This window comes from Rhododendron vialii, chromosome 5a, assembly GCF_030253575.1.
Source record: "Rhododendron vialii isolate Sample 1 chromosome 5a, ASM3025357v1".
Lineage (NCBI taxonomy): Eukaryota > Viridiplantae > Streptophyta > Magnoliopsida > Ericales > Ericaceae > Rhododendron > Rhododendron vialii.
Window position 1 is genome coordinate 8,754,906 of NC_080561.1, and position 18,988 is coordinate 8,773,893.

Consider the following 18,988-nt stretch of genomic DNA (forward strand, 5'->3'; position numbering starts at 1 on the left):
TATTCGTTTTGTTTGTTTGGTTTGATTATTTTCTCAATATCATGAACATCAATGATCTTCGGGTTGCGGTTGGGTCCTTTGAGAGCCTGCTGCACAACAATTCTTCTCAACACGATCGTCAATGTTGCTCCACTAGCTCGAATTCGGAATCTCTTAGCTTTATATATAGTCTCTGTGATGCATCAATTTGTGGTTCTTATCTGCGCACATGTGTTTTTTTTTTTTTTTTTACCAATTTTTGTTGCTACTGCTAATTTGCTACCGTGTAATCATAAGAATTTCAAATATGTCGCGGGTCCTGTGGGGGACGAATTAATCACCCGTATGTTTCTACCAACAATAATGCTACGTCCACCGACTCCAAAAGCGATGAACTTCCACTGAACGTGGGTCCCAGCCTCTACGACGTCGTTTTGGGTGTTGAACCGGCAAAAATAGGAACCTTTCTCTTCATTTGGTTTTATGGTTCTCTTAGGGTTCTTGTTGAAGAGCCTTTGAGCTAAAAACTAATTATGATCCTTTAGGATAAAATGATCAGAAAAATAAAGTCTATGCATCGGTTCAAATGGATTAAAAATTGAAATACTTAATTTGTTAGATGGTTTATATATTTAAAAATATAGTTAAAAATTAGGTATTCCAATTTTTAATCTGTTTGAACCGATGCAAAGATCTTATTTTTCTGATCATTTTATCCTAAAGAGTCATAATTAATTTTTAGTTTTAGAGCTCTCGTTGAAGAGCCCTAAGAGAACCATAAAACCAAATGAAGAGAAATGGTTTATATATTTAAAAATGTAGTTAAAAAATATTAAGTATTCCAATTTTCAATCCGTTTAAATCAGTGCAAAGATCTTATTTTTCTGATTATTTTATCATAAAGGGTTATAATTAATTTTGGAACATAGGAATAGATCTTATACCAATACGGACTATCTATTTCAATTCTTGTGCTTTCTTATATATTCTTTTTGAACATCCAACGTACTAGTAGTATTCATTAGTGCGGGAAGTTTGTACCAAATTTTCATAAAGTGCAGTTTTTGTTGTTCTAATATAATGCGAAGAATACTGAATTACCATTTGAGATACTCTAATTATTTGGTATTTGTAGTTTGGAGTTGAATTATTGAATAGGAGATAGATAATTTTATCTGTTACCAACAGAAACCTTGAGAAATAAAAGAGAATAAATTCTTTACACCGTCGGCGTAAACATTTATTTCCACCAAATCAATTACATTGTCCCACGTTGTAAAATAGTGATCCTAATTAATAAAATATGGCGACATGATTGATTTGAAGAAAACAAATGTTTACATCGACAGTGTAAAGAATTAATCTCTAAATAAAAAGCAACCCAGGATTAATGCTGCGTTTGGACCTTGGGGCACAAGGGTTGCTTCCTATGCCAACGCTTAATTTGTCATTCAAAAATTTGAAACAATTTCAAAATTTTATTGGCCAATTACTCGTCGAACAGTTACATTTTTTTTTTGGGGCAAAATAGACGCATAAAATGCTAAAATTGATCTTACAGCTGAATGTGCAACGGATCATACAGGGGAGTATGATCATACCGGCCGGAGTCAAAATCTAAGTAACCAAGTGGGAGATGCAGCTGGAACACCTAGATTACAACGTTACATTAGTGGGATTTTTGCATCAAGTTTTTTACATTGAGGTTGCATTCTTGTGAACTTAATTTTTTGTCAAGAAATTTTTTTGGTTTTTTTAATTTTTAATTTTTTGTAACTTTTTGTTCAGCTTCTCGTTGTAATTTTTAGAATTAATCATTTGTCTCAACGAGAGGAATCAGAAAAGTATAAAAATGTGGACCGATGTTGAAAAAAGTTCATATACGACAACACTTTTGACAAAAATAAATAGCTGTCCGCTTGACCAAAAATAAATAAAAATAAATAGCTGTTTGATACATTTTTTGTCTTTAGTGAATTTGTTCTTGCTATTGGTTATAATTTTTTACTTTTAAAACTCGTCGTGTCGTGACGGATGATTAATCGAAAATATATCAGACAAATCTAACAAAAATTGAACAAAACACACAACCCAATAAAGAAAAAAAAAGTTAAGAAGAATGAGCCCTGAACGACCAATTTTTTTTTCTCGACGAAAGAAATTTATTAATTTTTGAAAAAAAAATACAAAAAATAAATGTACTAAGGGCACAACGCAAGTGCCACCCAAGACTCATAAAGGCAGAAAAGCAAGACGCCAACCAAACAAACAAGAACAAAGGAAAAAACACCCAAACCCAAAACACCACCAAATCTCAAAACCCAACAGAAAAAAATGCGCCGACTGTAGAAAAAACCTAACCAAAACGAAGCATCGCAGCAGAAAACTATGTGGCCACCCAGCTTGTTTCCAAATGACTTCAACGTGATAATACAGAAACAGTGGGGAAAACAGCGGACAAAATCGTTAGGATACATGAAAACAAAACAAGAAAGTGCACATGAAAGAAAAAAAATATAAAGGACTCAAATTTACAGTATGTTGAATCCGTATCCTTCATTTATCTTTCATGTTTTATCTTCATGGACCGTATCAAGCCTCGGCATTGGACGACTTACAACATATTAAAACAAGTAGTATTGAAATGAGACAATCATATCACAATACGTGCCCATTTTTCATACATTAGATTAGCACTTCACTTCATATGCAAGCACACCTAGATTACTAGACTGTAGGCAGGAGCAAATCTACCTTAGGCACGGGAAGGCCATGTGACCCTCCTGCAATTTATTTATTTATTTATTTTACCCTCCTGCGCTTCAATACAGTCTGCAGAACTAGGGTTTTGAGTTTTGACATGAGCATGAAATCAATACTCAGAAAACCAACTTGATAACGGTAGGAGATGCAACCCAAATGACATTATCAGCAGGGAAGAAATGGCACACCGGAGACTCTCCCGGCCGCGTCCTGAGCACGCGAAACGCCGCGTGGTCCGGGTCCCAGCGAGACGTGTCCGCGTGGCAAACGCCCACAGCTTCCACCCTCTCTCCGTTGTCGCCCCCCAGCGACAGCTCGAACAGCTCGCGGCCGCCCTCCTGGCCGTGGCAGTAGAACACCGCGTAAGGGTAAGGCATTGAATGGCACGCCACCATTTTCGGGGTTTCCACCTTCCTTGGGACCTCCAAAACGGTGTAGTTTTGCAGGAGGGCGGTGTGCTCGGACAGGTACTTGGTGGTCAGGACACGGAATTCGGTTTCCGCTCCGAAGAAGCCCTGGGCGGAATCGAGCATGGATTCGAGGGAATCGGCGCAGAATTTGGTTTCCCCCGCGAGGGGATCCGACTTGCACTGGGAGAGAGTGTACTCCATGGCCTTGGCTTGCGGGGACTGTTTGGGGAAGGAGAAGAAATCCAAGAGCTCCGGGAGTTGGGAGAGTGAGAAAGGGATCGAATTGGATTCCTCTCTGGGAAGCAGACGAGGGGAGGTGGAAAGGTCTTTTGATGAGAAATAGATGGGAATTCTTTTTCCTAGTCTTAGGTCGTTCTTTGTGAAGAAAACATTGAGGGAAGGGTCCATGGAGGATGATGGACGTTCACCATGCGCATGTAGTACTTGTTTAGGCATGCTTTGGAAATTCCAGCTATGGGTGGGGGCGTACTGTACATGTAATGAAATCAAAAGAGTGTTAGATTCGGGAAACCCTAATTCAGATCCAGAAAAATACAATGAGAGAGAGAGAGAGAGAGAGAGAGAGAGAGAGAGAGAGAGAGAGAGAGAGAGAGAGAGAGATCACCAAACAACACAATGGTGCAAAAAAACATCGATTTATGCTATTTATCGAACGTGTAAGGTTTATGTTCATCGTTGCATGCCGTTAGTGAGAGACGGAGAATTTGTGATTAACGAGGCCCAAAGGAGAATGTATTTTCGTATTAATAACATAAAGTAGATTCTATAACATCATACTACTACACGCTTGGCTTATGAAAGAGACAAGATGGTGTTTGGCTATTTGCATACATCGTCGCCAACTAAAAGGATCAAAGGCATACTGGCAAAAAACCACCCAAAACCTAAAAAATGGCAAGACGCCAACTGAACACCATAACAAAACCACATAAGCTCAACCTAAAACATCATAAAAGATTACAAAGATTAAAAGGATCAATGCCATATCGGCAAAAAGCCACCCAAAACCTAAAAAATGGCAAAACGCCAACTGAACACCATAACAAAACCACATAAGCTCAACCTAAAACATCCAAAAACTCAAACGATCCTCATACCCTATGCAAAAACCACCATCATCAATCACCCAAAAAGCCAAAAAGCCAAGTAGACACAAAATAAATCCACCGAGACTTCGCAAAGGACTACACCTCTATTTCTCCCTATTATCAATCGATTTCCACGACCAAAACAAAACAACCTAAAACGAAACAACCACCGAGCAAAACTAGAAATATACGATTTGATTGAATATTTGGAGTTGTGTAGGAGCATTTGGACACCGAGCACCCGCTTGTGTATGCGCTTGGGTGCAATTACTATGATATAGAAAGAAACAAAGTTGTGTCGGGGATGTGCTATGCTACAAGACAAGTCATAAGTACCCCTAATATACAAAAAATACTAAAATTTGGATTCACGACAGCAATTAGTGTACAGTACTATCAAACTCTGCTCTCGCGATATACCTATTTGTTTCCGATAAACACAATTTGTAAATTTGGAAGCTCAATAAAGTATTTGCTAAACATGTATGGTGCATAATTCCGCGCAGACAAATTAAAATTGTTGATAAAATTTGCTTATAAAAAAGTTGTTGATAAGTTTTTTTAATTCCTGCTGATATTGGTTCCAATTTTCCACTTTTATCTTCATTATTTTCTCGAAACTCCTAAAACAAATAAATTAGCAAGTTTTAATAATGTTTATAGTTTGGGTCAAGCTACAAATTAAACAGTACCCCTTTTGTGTAACATTAATTTCATCATATATAAAGAGTCGTAATTTTACCACGGTAGGCAAAACACTTATAAAGTTGCATAACATTCACCAAAATAAGTTGTAACAAATATAGGCCTAATATTTCTCATAAATAGGGGTGTATATTGATGATTTTTCCATGTTTATATGATGTGTTTGTGACAATATATATTAGTACTACAAGTTGGACTGAATAAATTTGATATAATGAATGGTAATAAGTGGAGAGAGATAGATACATAAACTTATTGAGAATTGTGCAGAGAATAAAATAAAATTCAAAACTTGTAAAAGAACAAAGTGACGGTGGGGGAAATCAATACCGGCCCTTTATGGGATCTGATTATTTCGGGGAGAAAAATGAGCTCTAAATAAAACTCCTCTACCCAAAAACATATAAAAAGTAGAGCACTAAATTAAAATCCAAGCAGTTTTGGAAAAAACTGTTTAGTTGTTAATTAGTGAATTAAAACTAGATCTATTTGGGGGCTTAGGCTGAAATTGTGTTTTGCAACAAAGTAAATTAAACAAAAACTTATAAGATCAAAAAAGTAAATTGACAAATTAAATTCTTCTTTTCCCGATAAAGAAGAAGAAGATCAAGGTTTTAAAAAACGGTCGCTAGCTAGCTAAGCTTATGGCTGCTACGGACCCGATTTTTGACACTCTTCTACTATTGTTACATCTCGATTTACTCGCGAGACCGAATTATCACATGTGTATCAGCGGTTGTTTAGACCGCCGTCACTCATGACCTGTTGTAATTGATCTAGGCGAGCTCAACAGGTTTCTCTCATCAAAAATTCATTTTTGATAAATCACTACCGCGTCCTTTGGGTTGGTTCTCAGATGGCATTCTGTCTGTGTGTCTGAGACCTGTTTAATCTTTATAATCATTTTCAAAGATTAATGAAATCTCTTTTGCTGAGGAAAAAAAAACCAGCCTATTTCAACTATATGAAAGTGTGTCATCCCTACCCGATCGCACCATGACCGGTAGCGCTCTTTGAAACCATTCTTTCGGATGGTCGTAGCGTTGCCTTTGTCGAAAACAGTGTATACTGAGAGAGAGAGAGAGAGAGAGAGAGGGAGAGCAGTTGATTACCTGGGAAACTAGCAAAACGTAGACGAGGAAACTGCAGCTCCAAGAAGTAAACAAAGAACCCATGTTTCTTTCTCTTCTCCAGACAAACCCTTCTACTAATTGGGTTTTTGTCCCTGCTGTCTACGCAATAAAGGGATAGGGCAAAGCAATAATCTCAACAGTCCGACTATTAGTACACATATCATTTGTTGTACACCGGGGTTGCGTGGAATCCATTTCGGAATTCTACACAATTGATGGAATTTGTTTAAAATGTTTTTGTAAGGATACCTATCAAAAATTAGCTCGGTCAAATACAGATTGGAGCTTGATCACGAAACTGAACAAAAAATTGATTAAGCCTTTAACGATATCCAAATGAGCTGATTTTTTTCACGGATTTTTACAAAATCATTTTAAACAAATTGAGTGGCTCCCAATCATTTTTGCAAGACCCCAAAATGAGCCCGGCACAACCCGGAGTACATTTGGTTTACAACAAATATGCAGTAACAATCCTAGGAACTACTTCCCAACCCAGTAATTCTACACACCGCAAAAGCGCACAGATTTTGTGCAACGATTTGTTGTGGGGCCCACTACAGGTTCCACAGAAATAATCCGAGTCGTTCATTACATGTAAAACATTTTTTCAAGGGCCGCTTCCAAAAAATTGGATCAATCCGATACTTATAAATGCTCAATTTAATCATTTAACTTTTCATTTGGATTTCTCGATAATGAAAAGTTAGATGATTAATCAAGCACCTATGAGTATCGGAATAAGCTGATTTTTCACGGAGGCCCTTGAAAAAATATTTTACATTTAATGAACGGTTTGGATTATTTGTGTGAAATTCAGAGTAGGCCCCACAAACAGATCTATGTGTGATCTATGTGGGCGTTGTTTGTGTCAACATACTTACTGTTCCCGAATCCCAACCACACGTCTCGCATACATGTGAGGGGGCATTTTTTTGTAATCACTGACTTTTGGTACTGGGGTAATTAATTAACGGTGAGCACAAGATAGATTTCCTAAAAAGCATCAATAATAGTATATACTGTATTTAACTCACTTCACATGTTGACAATGCATTGTTGACTTTTGCCTTACCATCATGTACTTTATTCTCTTGTGTAATTAAATAATATTGTCAAACAATAAAGAAGAATGATATTGTACCACTTCATCACCCGTGAAGATTATAAGCATATTTGGGTTTATTCATTTGGACTACTCAAAATTTATATGCACGATTGTCAATAATTTTTTTCTACTTTTCTTTCTCCACTTATTATACTTTAAAATTTTTCTTAAAATCCAAACTGAACAGGGTCAAAAAATACCATACATATCTAATATTTGATGCGACACATATTGTGTTAGAGTTTTTTCTATTAGCAAAAAGAAATATATTAATAACTCGATAAGAAAGGAAAGGAAAGACAAAAAAACAAAAAAACAAAAAAAAGGAAAAGAAAGGAAAGACACTTGCTCCATTTTTTTTCTCGACAAAAGAAAGATTTTTATTAATCATTGAAAAGATACGACGATTACAAAAAATCCAGAAATAGGAGAAGAGAAACCAATCAAAGGTTAAATACATCAAACGGGCCAAAAGCCCAAAACTGCTCCATTTTGTGTTAGAGTTCATGTGGAGTCTACTGTGTTTATGTCATGAGATTTTTAAGAATTTGCTTCTTCCAAGGCCAAATAACTTTTTAAATGTTATCAACTCTTTTAGAGTCAACCAAATATGGTTTTGCTTCGACTTTAAATGACTCTTACCCATCGAACGTAAAATTGTTCTTAATCACAATCATTTCATACTCCAATTACGATGTTCGCTAGAAAAAGACACAAATCTTCATTTCCTTAAGGTGCATTAATTTTTGCACGTCTTATTATTACTCTCTCCATCCATTTTTAAATGTTCATTTTCGTAAATCCAACTATTTATAAAACATCATCATTACATTTCAGACATTACTATTTTTCACACAACAATAAGTCTAGGTACACTACACTAAACTACTACATTTTTGTGGGGTTCATTTTGGGTCTCACAAAAAATACATAAAAATATTCATAAATTTTAAAATAATATTTTAGAGCTGATTTTTTACAGGGTCTCATAAAACATTATTTTAAATTTTTTGGATATTTTTTTTTGTATTTTTGTGAAATCCTGAGTGGGCTCTACAAAGAATGTAGTAGATGGTATAGACGTGTAGTGGTTTGGTGTAGTGTATGTAGCATTTCTCTTTTCACAATTACCCTTTATGGAGATATAATCATTTCATGCACTCTCTCTCACCATGCAACTTTTCAAAAAGGAATTTACTAAAAAAGGCAAAATGGAAGATTTATCACATTTTACGCATGCACTGACCTTTTCAATTGGACATTTATTAAAGGAAAATATACAATCATTCTACAACCACATGCACTCATTTACACACCCACATGTACAATAAAGGTGGAGCCCGCACACGCTACACACCCAGTGTGTATGAGCCCCACCCTTATTGTGAGTATGAATATGTGAATGTGTGTGTAAATGTGTGTGGTGTTAGAATTTTCCGATTGAACATCAATCACTCATATCCCAATATGGAATGGAATTTCATATCGAACTCCTTTTTCGGGAAAATTTAAACTCAGGCTTTGAAGGGCTGTAAACGAACCGAATCGAGCCGAACCCTGTTAAGTTCGGCTCGGGTTCGTTAAGGTATGAGTTCGGCTCGAGTTCGATTCGAGCCTGAACAACTTGGCTCAAGTTCGGCTCGTTAAAATTTTTCAAGGCTCGGTTCGGCTCGGTTGGGTTCGTTAAGATACTAATTTGGCTCGAGTTCGGCTCGGGTTCGATTTGAACTTGAACATCTTGGCTCGAGTTTGGCTCGTTAAACTCAAATGAATCGAACCGAGCCGAATCAAAGCTCGAATTGAGCTCATCAAGACTCAAATTTGATTCGGCTCAGCTCATTAAACTGAAGCGAACCCAAACTCTCTCATTGATCGTATAGAATTTGAGAGAAAAATAAGTATTGAATTATATATACAACCTTAAAATTCTTTACATTTATAAATAGAGCCCTATTGAATTATTAATTAAATTTAAGTATAGGTTCGCGAACCTAACCGAGCCGAATACCGGTAGGCTCAGGTTCGGCTCATTTACGGAACGAGCCTAGAATTGAGGTTCAGGTTCAGTTCGTTTAACAGACGAATCGAACTCGAACGAGCTCTTACTGAACCGAGTCTCGAACAGTTCGCGAATGGCTCAATTCATTTACAGCCCAAAGGCTTTCGGCCTTTCAGCAAATTAATAATATTTCGAACTCCTTTTCCGGGAAAAAAAGGAAAAAAAAAAACAAGGCTATCGTATATGGACAAATTAAATCCAAATCCTAAAATGTTTGAACGAAACGGCATTCTTTATCGAAGCCTTTAATTATAAATCAATTTTATGTGCATCGATCGCGCAATACGTGAGGATTGTAGATTACCTAAGCCTGATAGCATTCGTCGATCTTTGATATGCCTATACGAGAGATTCTTCAGTGCCAAGCGGGTATATCCCACGTGATACCCGCTCGACGAATCCGAGCTGCCAAATACACTTTTGGACAGTTCGGATTAAAACCCTTTCTCTCCTCTCACCCCAACACTTTTTCTCTCATTTTCTCTCTCCAAATCAGAGCCATTCAAAAATAAAATGGACGGTTCGGATGCGCGAGCGGGCACTACGTGGTACCCGCTCGGCACTGAATTTTTTTTTCTGGCTATACATATAATATTTGTTAAAACTAGTAATGTCATCACTGAAGAGGAAGTTTGCTAATGACTTATCATATCAAATTCCAGTAAATGTGTGGTGTGTGAGGCCATGGAGGCAACTTTATCCTGAAATTTTTTTTTGTCGGGCAATAAAATTTATTAAAACTTGATAAAAGCTACATTAAGGGGAAGACTAAATATTAGTACTGTAGTATCCTAAAATTGTAACGTACTGCTGAAACATAATTATCTTGTTACTAGACAAAGAGATAACCCCAAAGATTGCTGAGTTTGTTTTTAAGAGCATTTCCAATCCATCACTAAAAGTTCAAAATGAAGAATGGATGTGACATATTGGAGGGAAATTTTGTAATTTATTTATTTATTTATTTTTGCACTTTTTGAGAGAGTCTATGAGAAACTCATCATACTTTTTAGATATTTGGGTTTTTAAATTGCCTTTGGTTCTCCAAACATGGAAATCCTACTCCCATTTTGGAAACAAAATCTCTAATACGATGGGCTCCTCCTAGATTCTCTCATAAAGTACAAAAAAGTGGGAATAAATTACAACATTTACATTCAATATGTCACATCCATTATCTATTTTGGACTTTTAGAGATGGGTTGGAGATGCTTTAATACAATTGACTTGGGTTCGTTTCTGAGGTTAGGCAACAAAAAAATAAAATTTTATGAATTTTCTAATTTCGACGTGAATGTTCTACCTTTAACCGAAGAAAATTAGTTAAAGTGCGAATATGTAAACTGGCTGAGACACATATAACAGTCAAACGAAAAAAGAGAGAGAAAAAGGACAGGGATAATTAAGGACATCTACTACCTGCTTCGATAGATCATTCGCCAGTTGAGCTGCTTCACGATGAACCTTTGAGATTCCAAAAAGAATAATATCAGATTAGCCATCTCTTTCTTTCAATTCTCTTTTTACAAGTCCCTCTCATGCATGTACGTTCGTATATATTGATAAATCTTCATTTTATTGCAACTTTTTTTCCTTAACAAAAGAACAGTCCTACAGCCAAATTATTAAATGGACCCGACTGCGCAATCCAAATCTCTGGGAGAGTTAGTGCAGCCACATTAGTCACGGCTCTCCACTTACTGCAAGGTACTCACCCTGTAGGGAATTAAACCCCAGACTTTGAAAAGTACTCTCAAAGTCGAGCATCCGTCCGAACCACTTAGGCAACTCCTGGGTGTGTATTTTTGCAACTTGTCACGTCCCCCATTTTATTGCAACTCTAATCTTTGCTCATCACAAAAATCCTAGTATTATATATAGAAGTCATAGCCCAAAAGCAATTTTTTAAGTTATTAGTTTCCTGATTTTGATGAATGACAAATAAGAATGTTATGTCAACCAAGAATCTTGTCAATTAGCACCACATGACATGGTACTGGGAAGATAACTGATCTAGGAAAAACCCGCGACACAATTAATAACTTATATGCAAAGTCTCTCTCCCCCGTGATAGTTAACAAACATGGAGTACGAAAGAAAGATCAATCCTACCTCCCGGTGGTGGAGGGAAAGTCTTCAATACACACCCCTTTAAGGTGTGTACCATATGCACCTATTGTGTGGTTCATATTGTGCCACCTCATAAAAAATTACTTGTAGGACCGGTCATTCATAACATTTTATTTCGTATCGTAACTTTTCTACTAAAAATTCGTAACTTTTCAACAATATGATTCGTAACTTTTAGCAATAGATTCGTAACATTTTGGGATTCATAACATTTTGGTGTATTTTAATAAGGGTGCATACGATACACACCCAAATAAGAGGTGTGTATTGTTGCACTTCCCGGTGGTGGAACTAGGATTTTCAAATGGTAGGTGACGGAAATTAAAAGTTCAACTAAGAATCTTGCTACACTAGTTCATATATATCACGAGGTTATGGGGTTTGGGAGGGCGGATGGGTATAGTAGGGGCAATTTTTTAAAATCTTACTAAATTTTTGCACTAAAAATACGTGTATGCAAGCATAATAGCCAAAGCGGGGGATTTCCGTGCACCCACCCTTACATGTAGTTCCGCCCTGCTACGTCCCTCTATAGTCTACGACAGTACAGTTACTTCGGGCTTCTACTTTTAACTGGGAATATTATTTTCCTCAGTTCAAATTCATGCATTGAGTCTAATGTATTCAAACATTTGACCCAAAAAATTTCAAAGCCTGGATTAATTACACAGTAAATTGATGATGGGGAAAGCAAAATAAAAAACAAAGTACTCTACTGGCTGCCATTCTTTATTCTTTCTGTGAAAATGAATAATTTTTTTTTTCTTTGTACCAGCTACGTACGGTGTCCAGATCTTGCCCTAACTAATCTTTCAAATACATAAAAAATCCATCCTCCCATATAAACTCGATATGGGGACCATCGAGATGGATAGAACCAAGCATCAAGGTTTTAAAACAAGGATATTGATTTCCAGAGCTAAGCACTTAGGCAGCTCTTACAGATAGTGCATGGAGAAATACTTAATCATTAATCTGACATCTAGTGGTAGATCCAGAATTTAACTCAGGAGGGGCACCTACTCATCATGATTTTGACTGTATTTTTCTCTCCTATAAAGCACAAGATGCGAATTAGATATCCGTGACCAAGTACAAAAGTGTAACGAAAGTACTCGGGGTGGGTGCTGTGCAGCTCCGTGCTGCACAGCTGCCGACGCGGCCTTGCCGGCATCGGTTTGACGACGATCAGAGACGTCCACTGCGTAGAGCTCATTGAGTACTACAAGTGTACTAAAAATTAACTCGATCAAATATTGTTAAGTGCCTCATCGGAATACATATAACTTGAAAAAAAATGAATCCTAATGGATATGAAACACTGGATCAAAACCATTGAATCCATTATTTTCAAGTTATATTTCGATGAGGCACTTAATGATATTTGATCGAGTTGATTTTTGGTACACTTGTAGTACTCGACAAGCTCTACGCAGTGGACGTTTTCGATCGTCGGACCGATGCTGGCAAGGCTGCGCCGGTAGCCGCACAGTACTCTGCGCAGCATCCACCCTGAGTTCGTAAAGAAAGGATATATATATTCATTAGTAGAATAGGAAATACATATCTTTCCAATGGGTTTCATTAATTGTATATTTTGCAATTTACCTCTATGGCCATGGGTTGTCATAATTTAGGAGACTAGGAAGTCAAACAATTTAAGTCGTAAAGAAAGAATATATATATTCATTAGTAGAATAGGAAATACATATCTTTCCAATGGGTTTCATTAATTGTATATTTTGCAATTTACCTCTATGGCCATGGTTGTCATAATTTAGGAGACTAGGAAGTCTAAAACAATTTAAGATTTTTTGTGGTTAAATGGAGATACTATTAGCATCGGAGTAAAAGAACTATAAGTGTCAGAAATTCTAGGGGGTTCACGTGCCCTAGGTGGATCTACCCTTGCTGATATCGATCCCTTGATGTTTAAAATCTTGACTTGTCGTATATGTAAGAGTCGTAAGCCCTAATCAAAGTTCACTATAATTAAATTAGTTTGATCTAGCTGGGCAACTTAATTTCACAATCTGAAGACGTTAGAAGTTACTAATAAATCAATCCATTGGGGTTATTATCATGACTTGTCATATATATATATATATATATATAAGGGTCGTAATACCTAATCAAAGCTCACAATAATTAAATTAGTTCAAGCTAGGCAACTTAATATATATCACAATCTGGAGACGGTCAGAAGTTACTAGTAGTAGTTATAAACAGGGACAGAACACTTAGATACAAATGGGGTCATGATTTAAATGTATATTGACATTTTATCCCTTGGTCCTTAGGTAGATCCACCTCTACTGATATCGATCCCTTGGGGTTTAAAATTGTTAATCCACTTGTGCTGATATCGATCCCTTGTGATTTAAAATCATTATCACTTGTCATATATAAGATAGTTGTAAGCCCTGATGAAAGCTCACAATAATTAAAGTAGTTGGAGCTTGGTAGCTTAACATTTTCATCAGGAGATGTCAAAAGTTACTAGTACAGATTGGTACGAGACCACTTACATATCGATCCTTTGAGGTTTAAAATCATGACTTGTCATGTATTTGATAGTCGTAAGCCTTGATGAAAGCTCACAATAATTAAAGTAGTTGGAGCTAGGTAGTTTAACATCACCGTCTGGAGACATCAGAAGTTACTAGTACAAATTGATATAGAACCACTTAGATACAAATTGGGTCACGTTAGCCCACGTATTTAGATGCATATATATATATATTACCATTTTAACCCCACTAAAATACCTGAAATGCTCAAATACCAGGATTTTGACCCCACTAAAACACCAACATTTTATAATTTTATCTTTCTTACATGTCATGTAAATTTTGGGTCACCCTACTATCAAAAAATGCTGGCTGCGCCCTTTTTTTCATTTTGCTCAACAAAGCTAGCATTATTAGTGAGGAATTTGAACTACCGTCAAACGCGTGGAATTAATTAGAGTCCTGCTATATTTACCGATGCCGTTCGTAGGGAAATCGTACCGACGGCCGCGTCGGGCCATCTCCGGCCACCGAACGGCCGATCCGATCTGTCCAAAAATTCAAAAAAAAAACAAACCGAGGAGCCTTACGCGGGAATCAACGGCATTAGACGTGTGTAGGGTGCTTGATCTAAATACCCTACTTTTCGTGTATATATGTATATATGTAAAATAAGGTATTTAGATCAAGTATCCTACACACATCGGATGCCGTTAATTCTCGCGTAGGGCCCCTCGGTTTTTTTTTTTAGAATTTTTTGATGGATCGGATCGGCCGTCCGGTGGCTGGAGACGGCCCGGCGCAGCCGTCGGTACGATTTCCCTACAAACAGCATTAGTATGACGGTACCTATAGCTTTTTCAAATTAATTACATGGTACCTACCACTTGATTATCACTCCACTCATAATCTCATTTGACAGAACTTCGTTCCAACCGTAAAGATACCGCGCGTGCATGCATGAAGGAAAAATTAAGGGCCAAAACTAAAAATTAAAAAAAAAAAAAAAACCAGCAACTAAACATTACCCTATATTAGGATCATGTAGTCTGTCCCACCAATAAATTAAAAGATACTGCTTTTGCTTGTCCATATTTTGTCCCCTCCCAGTGCACACATTTCTATGTGTGCGTATAATATATACAAATATATATATATATACACACACATACATACATACTTACTTACTAATGCATTGCTATTGGTTTTTGTCAACTGGTTTTGATTCTTGAACGTACTATATATATATATATATATATATATATATATATATTGGTCCCTACTCCCTACCCTGCATGCAGTGCAGGCTGATAATCAACAGTACAGCTACTGGATTCATTTTGACTTTGCATTTTGGTTCATATTTTTATCATTTTGACTTTTGCATATAAGTTCATATTTTTGTCATTTTGACTTTTGCATATCAATTCATGTTTTTGTCATTTTGACTTTAGAAAACTAGGGATATGATCTACTTTTGGAGGCATCAATTGGTGAGCCGCATCTTTCTGTATTGGAAATGGACATAAGTAGAAAGTCATGTAATTCAAAAAGATGACCAACTAGAAAAGTCAACTCACATTAAGAGGAGAAAGGAAGGTTTGACTTTTCATGAGGTAATTAAGTTAAAACATAAGCTATAAAGCGTTCCAAATTAATCCGTTGGTGTCACATGGCACCACTTTGACCTTTTTTTTTTTGTTTTGGAATCACCAAAATCACATGTCTTGGTGAGAGTTCTCTCAAAATACGTGGGTGCATGTGCAACATATCTAGTGTGGAGATTGTTTAGCTCCTCTAGATTGATACAGTTTGACTTTTGGGTTCGGACTCGGGGTTTCCAGATGCACTACGCTCCCGTAGTGCATCTCGGTGAGGCCCTTCGAGATATCATCATCTCTATTTGAAGTGATCAAATTATAGAGTTTTTAGCACTTTGTTTGTTCAAAGACACAAGTTAATCGGGCATTTTGAACATATGATTGAGATAGATTTGTCTTGCATTTCATTTTTTTGAATCATAATACTACATGACACCCGTTTTCAAGCACATATGTTATTTGACTATGTGGCTAGTGATACCCTATCAACTTGATTTTTAAACAATGATGTGGTCGGCAAACTTTGTAAGATGAATGATTTAGATCGTGAGAGTGAGATCTCACGGGAGCCTCACCATGGTGCACCCCATTGTGCATTGGTGCAACCCCCAACTCAATCAAAGTCCATTTTGTGAAGCTCATCGAGAACCACAACAATGTCAAAAATCAACAATTATCATGTATCAATCTACAATTATTCAAAAAATATATATATTTTTGTGAAATAAGTTACTCTGACGTATTCAATGCGTCATTCTATTTTTTCATGGTAAATTGTTAAAAAAAATAACACTTAATGATATCCAATCAACATGAATTTTTAGCATAGTTGATCTTTTTAGTGTGCCCTAAAAATAAACATTTTCAAATCATCAAATTACACCAGGGATGAATTCAAAATTGCCAAATTTAGATCAGTATCATGTCTCTAACTAGTTAGATTATTTCCCCCCTAAATTTGAGAGCGTAACTTATTTTCGTTTTTTTGACAACAAAGAAGATTAAAGGGAAATGGAACCGGCATCACAACCAAGAGCAGGCATCCCAACTAAGTAGGCATAGTGTAATTTATTTACATGCAAAATCATATGAGTAATCATGAAATAAATAAATAGAATGTTACAATTTTAACTAGATGGGAAAATTAAAAAAAATTAACTGTGGAAGGAGCTCCAATTTACAGTGTGGCCTAGGTTTTGGTTGGTGGGATGGAATCAAAACGGTGTTATACAGGACATAGCATCATTAAAAAACAAATCAAAACGGTGTTATACAGGATTCAGGAAGCATCATTAATCAGACAAATCACTGACCATTATACAATAAATGGCATAATTACAAGTTGTTAGTATGGAGAAATAATGTCACGCCCTTGATTTTCAACATAAATAATAATAACTTTAGATAATCAAAATTCTCACGATAATATAAATAATACTCCAAAAGACATTGCAGTTCCCAAATTCAGCAAACCTATTTAACAGTTACAACATTCCAAAAATAAATGATACAGTGCAATATGATTTATTTTACAATAATACTAGGACAACTCTTGAAAATAGCTTTTGACAGTGATGTTCGCATGCACTCCAAACACTTAATGCTTGTGCCCCTGTGTTATACCTGAAATAATGAAGGGTTGAGCAAACCACGCGCCTAGTAGAGAATTCTATGCACAAACTATATGGAAATGTGTTAAATAATGCACCATGAATGAGTGAATATTGACAGATACACCAACAAATGATTACCAACGAGCTACATGCTATAGTCAAAGGATTCTAGACTTCGCATAAATGTCACTGACCATTTACTTCTCAGACTAGATACATTAATAAACTCACGTCAATCCACATCAGTCTATAACCAATTCTAAATCATCTTATTATCCTTTCGTACGATACTACAATCTTTCTCGTGTCCACATTTATGATCATCAAATCCCTTCATTACAAAACCTTTCCTTTTGATTTCAAAACAATTCAAAGAAAACTCAAGACCATTGTAGGCTGAGCTCCGTTGATTCAGACTGAATACCAAAATTCGTTGATTTGTGCCTGGCCAAATACTGGAAACCGTTGATTCGCTCAAGAATACCAGATGATTTTCGTCAAAATTCTTTAACCAAAACCAAAATCCTCTCATTAACTTCATAAACCAATCATGTGTCGTTAAGATTCTGAGCCGAAGCTCCTGCCAAACACTTACTTGTTGACGAGCCCTGAAGACAAATGATATGAGCATTTAGCTTCTGTCAGACATTTACTTATTAAAGAGCCCTGAAAGCATATGATGCATTTAGCTCCTGCTAGGTATTTACTCATTAAAGAGCCCTGAAAGTTCTTTGTGTGTTCATTTGTCATCCACATTCATTCCACGTTTTCATTTCACAAACATTAAATTATTCAATCGAATCCAAAAGCCATTTAATCAATCACATGGCATTACAAGACCAACAATCAATCACATCGCATGTAAGCAAATACACATGTGCTCACCGTACCTCTAAGTATATCTTTGCACCGACACAATGTGCTACTTACAAGCGGTTTCTAAAGTACCCAACCCACTAGTTCCTATACTTGAATCCCGTAGCAAGTGTACCGAGGAAAAATCGAGAGGTTCAACAAGTCGTGAAGATACAAGTTTCTACTTTATCCTTGAAGTCATTATACCGCTCCCATCTACCATTTATACCCATCATAATGTTCATACAACCTTCAGTACTCATAAACACTTTACAATATGTTTTCCGTTTACAAAGATACTATGATTTAAGCTTAATAAGTGCCTCGGGAATGAGAACGATCAATGGGTTCAATAAGTATGATTCATTATGATAAGGATTGATTTTAAAGGGTTTGGAGTGAGTTGGAAGGGCCCGGAATCAAAGCCTCGAAGTATGGAAGAAATGCAACAAAACTGTCTTTAAGCCAAGGGTATCGATATGTATCGATACCTAGTTGCCCAAAATCTTTCCAACCGCAAGGGTATCGATACCCAAGAGAATGGTATCAATACCTGATCATTACGTGGGTTTTAAACACAAAGGGTATCGATACCTACCAGCTCAATTCGAGCGAATTTTTTGCAGATTTTCAAAATTACTTCCAACAATCAAACCAACAATTTCAAGTACGATCAAAGCACAAAATCAACTCATAGGCATATAGAAAGAGCAAGAAATTCCTACTTCGAAGTTGGAGAGCAAACCCCAAGAGAGATTGAGCTCACGCAAGCCTTAGACTCCGAAATCTTACCAAAATACTCATTCTCCAAGCAAGACCCACGAGATTCAAGCTCAATAATGTGTAGAGAAGGTAACAATGGAGGTGGGTTTGTGTGGGTTTCTGATGCGCACCTAATATTGTAGATATTTGGTGCGACTAGTCCCGTTTTATGTTGCTTTAACTTGCGTTTGTTTAGCTTTTATAATGATATTGCACGTAAGGTTTGTTTTTAGTGTTTTCAGGTAAAACGT

General features: G+C 36.5%; 1 protein-coding gene across 1 annotated transcript; it reads right to left on the reverse strand.

Moving 5' to 3' along the window:
• Positions 1-2,601: 2,601 nt before the first annotated feature.
• LOC131326490 (BURP domain protein USPL1-like) lies at positions 2,602-6,220 on the reverse strand. Its single transcript, XM_058359285.1, has 2 exons — positions 6,079-6,220; positions 2,602-3,641 (listed from the first exon to the last, which is right to left on the reverse strand). The coding sequence occupies exons 1-2, from the start codon at positions 6,139-6,141 to the stop codon at positions 2,859-2,861; spliced, it is 846 nt and encodes a 281-aa protein (XP_058215268.1). The 5' UTR covers positions 6,142-6,220; the 3' UTR covers positions 2,602-2,858.
• Between the last annotated feature and the right edge of the window lie 12,768 nt (positions 6,221-18,988).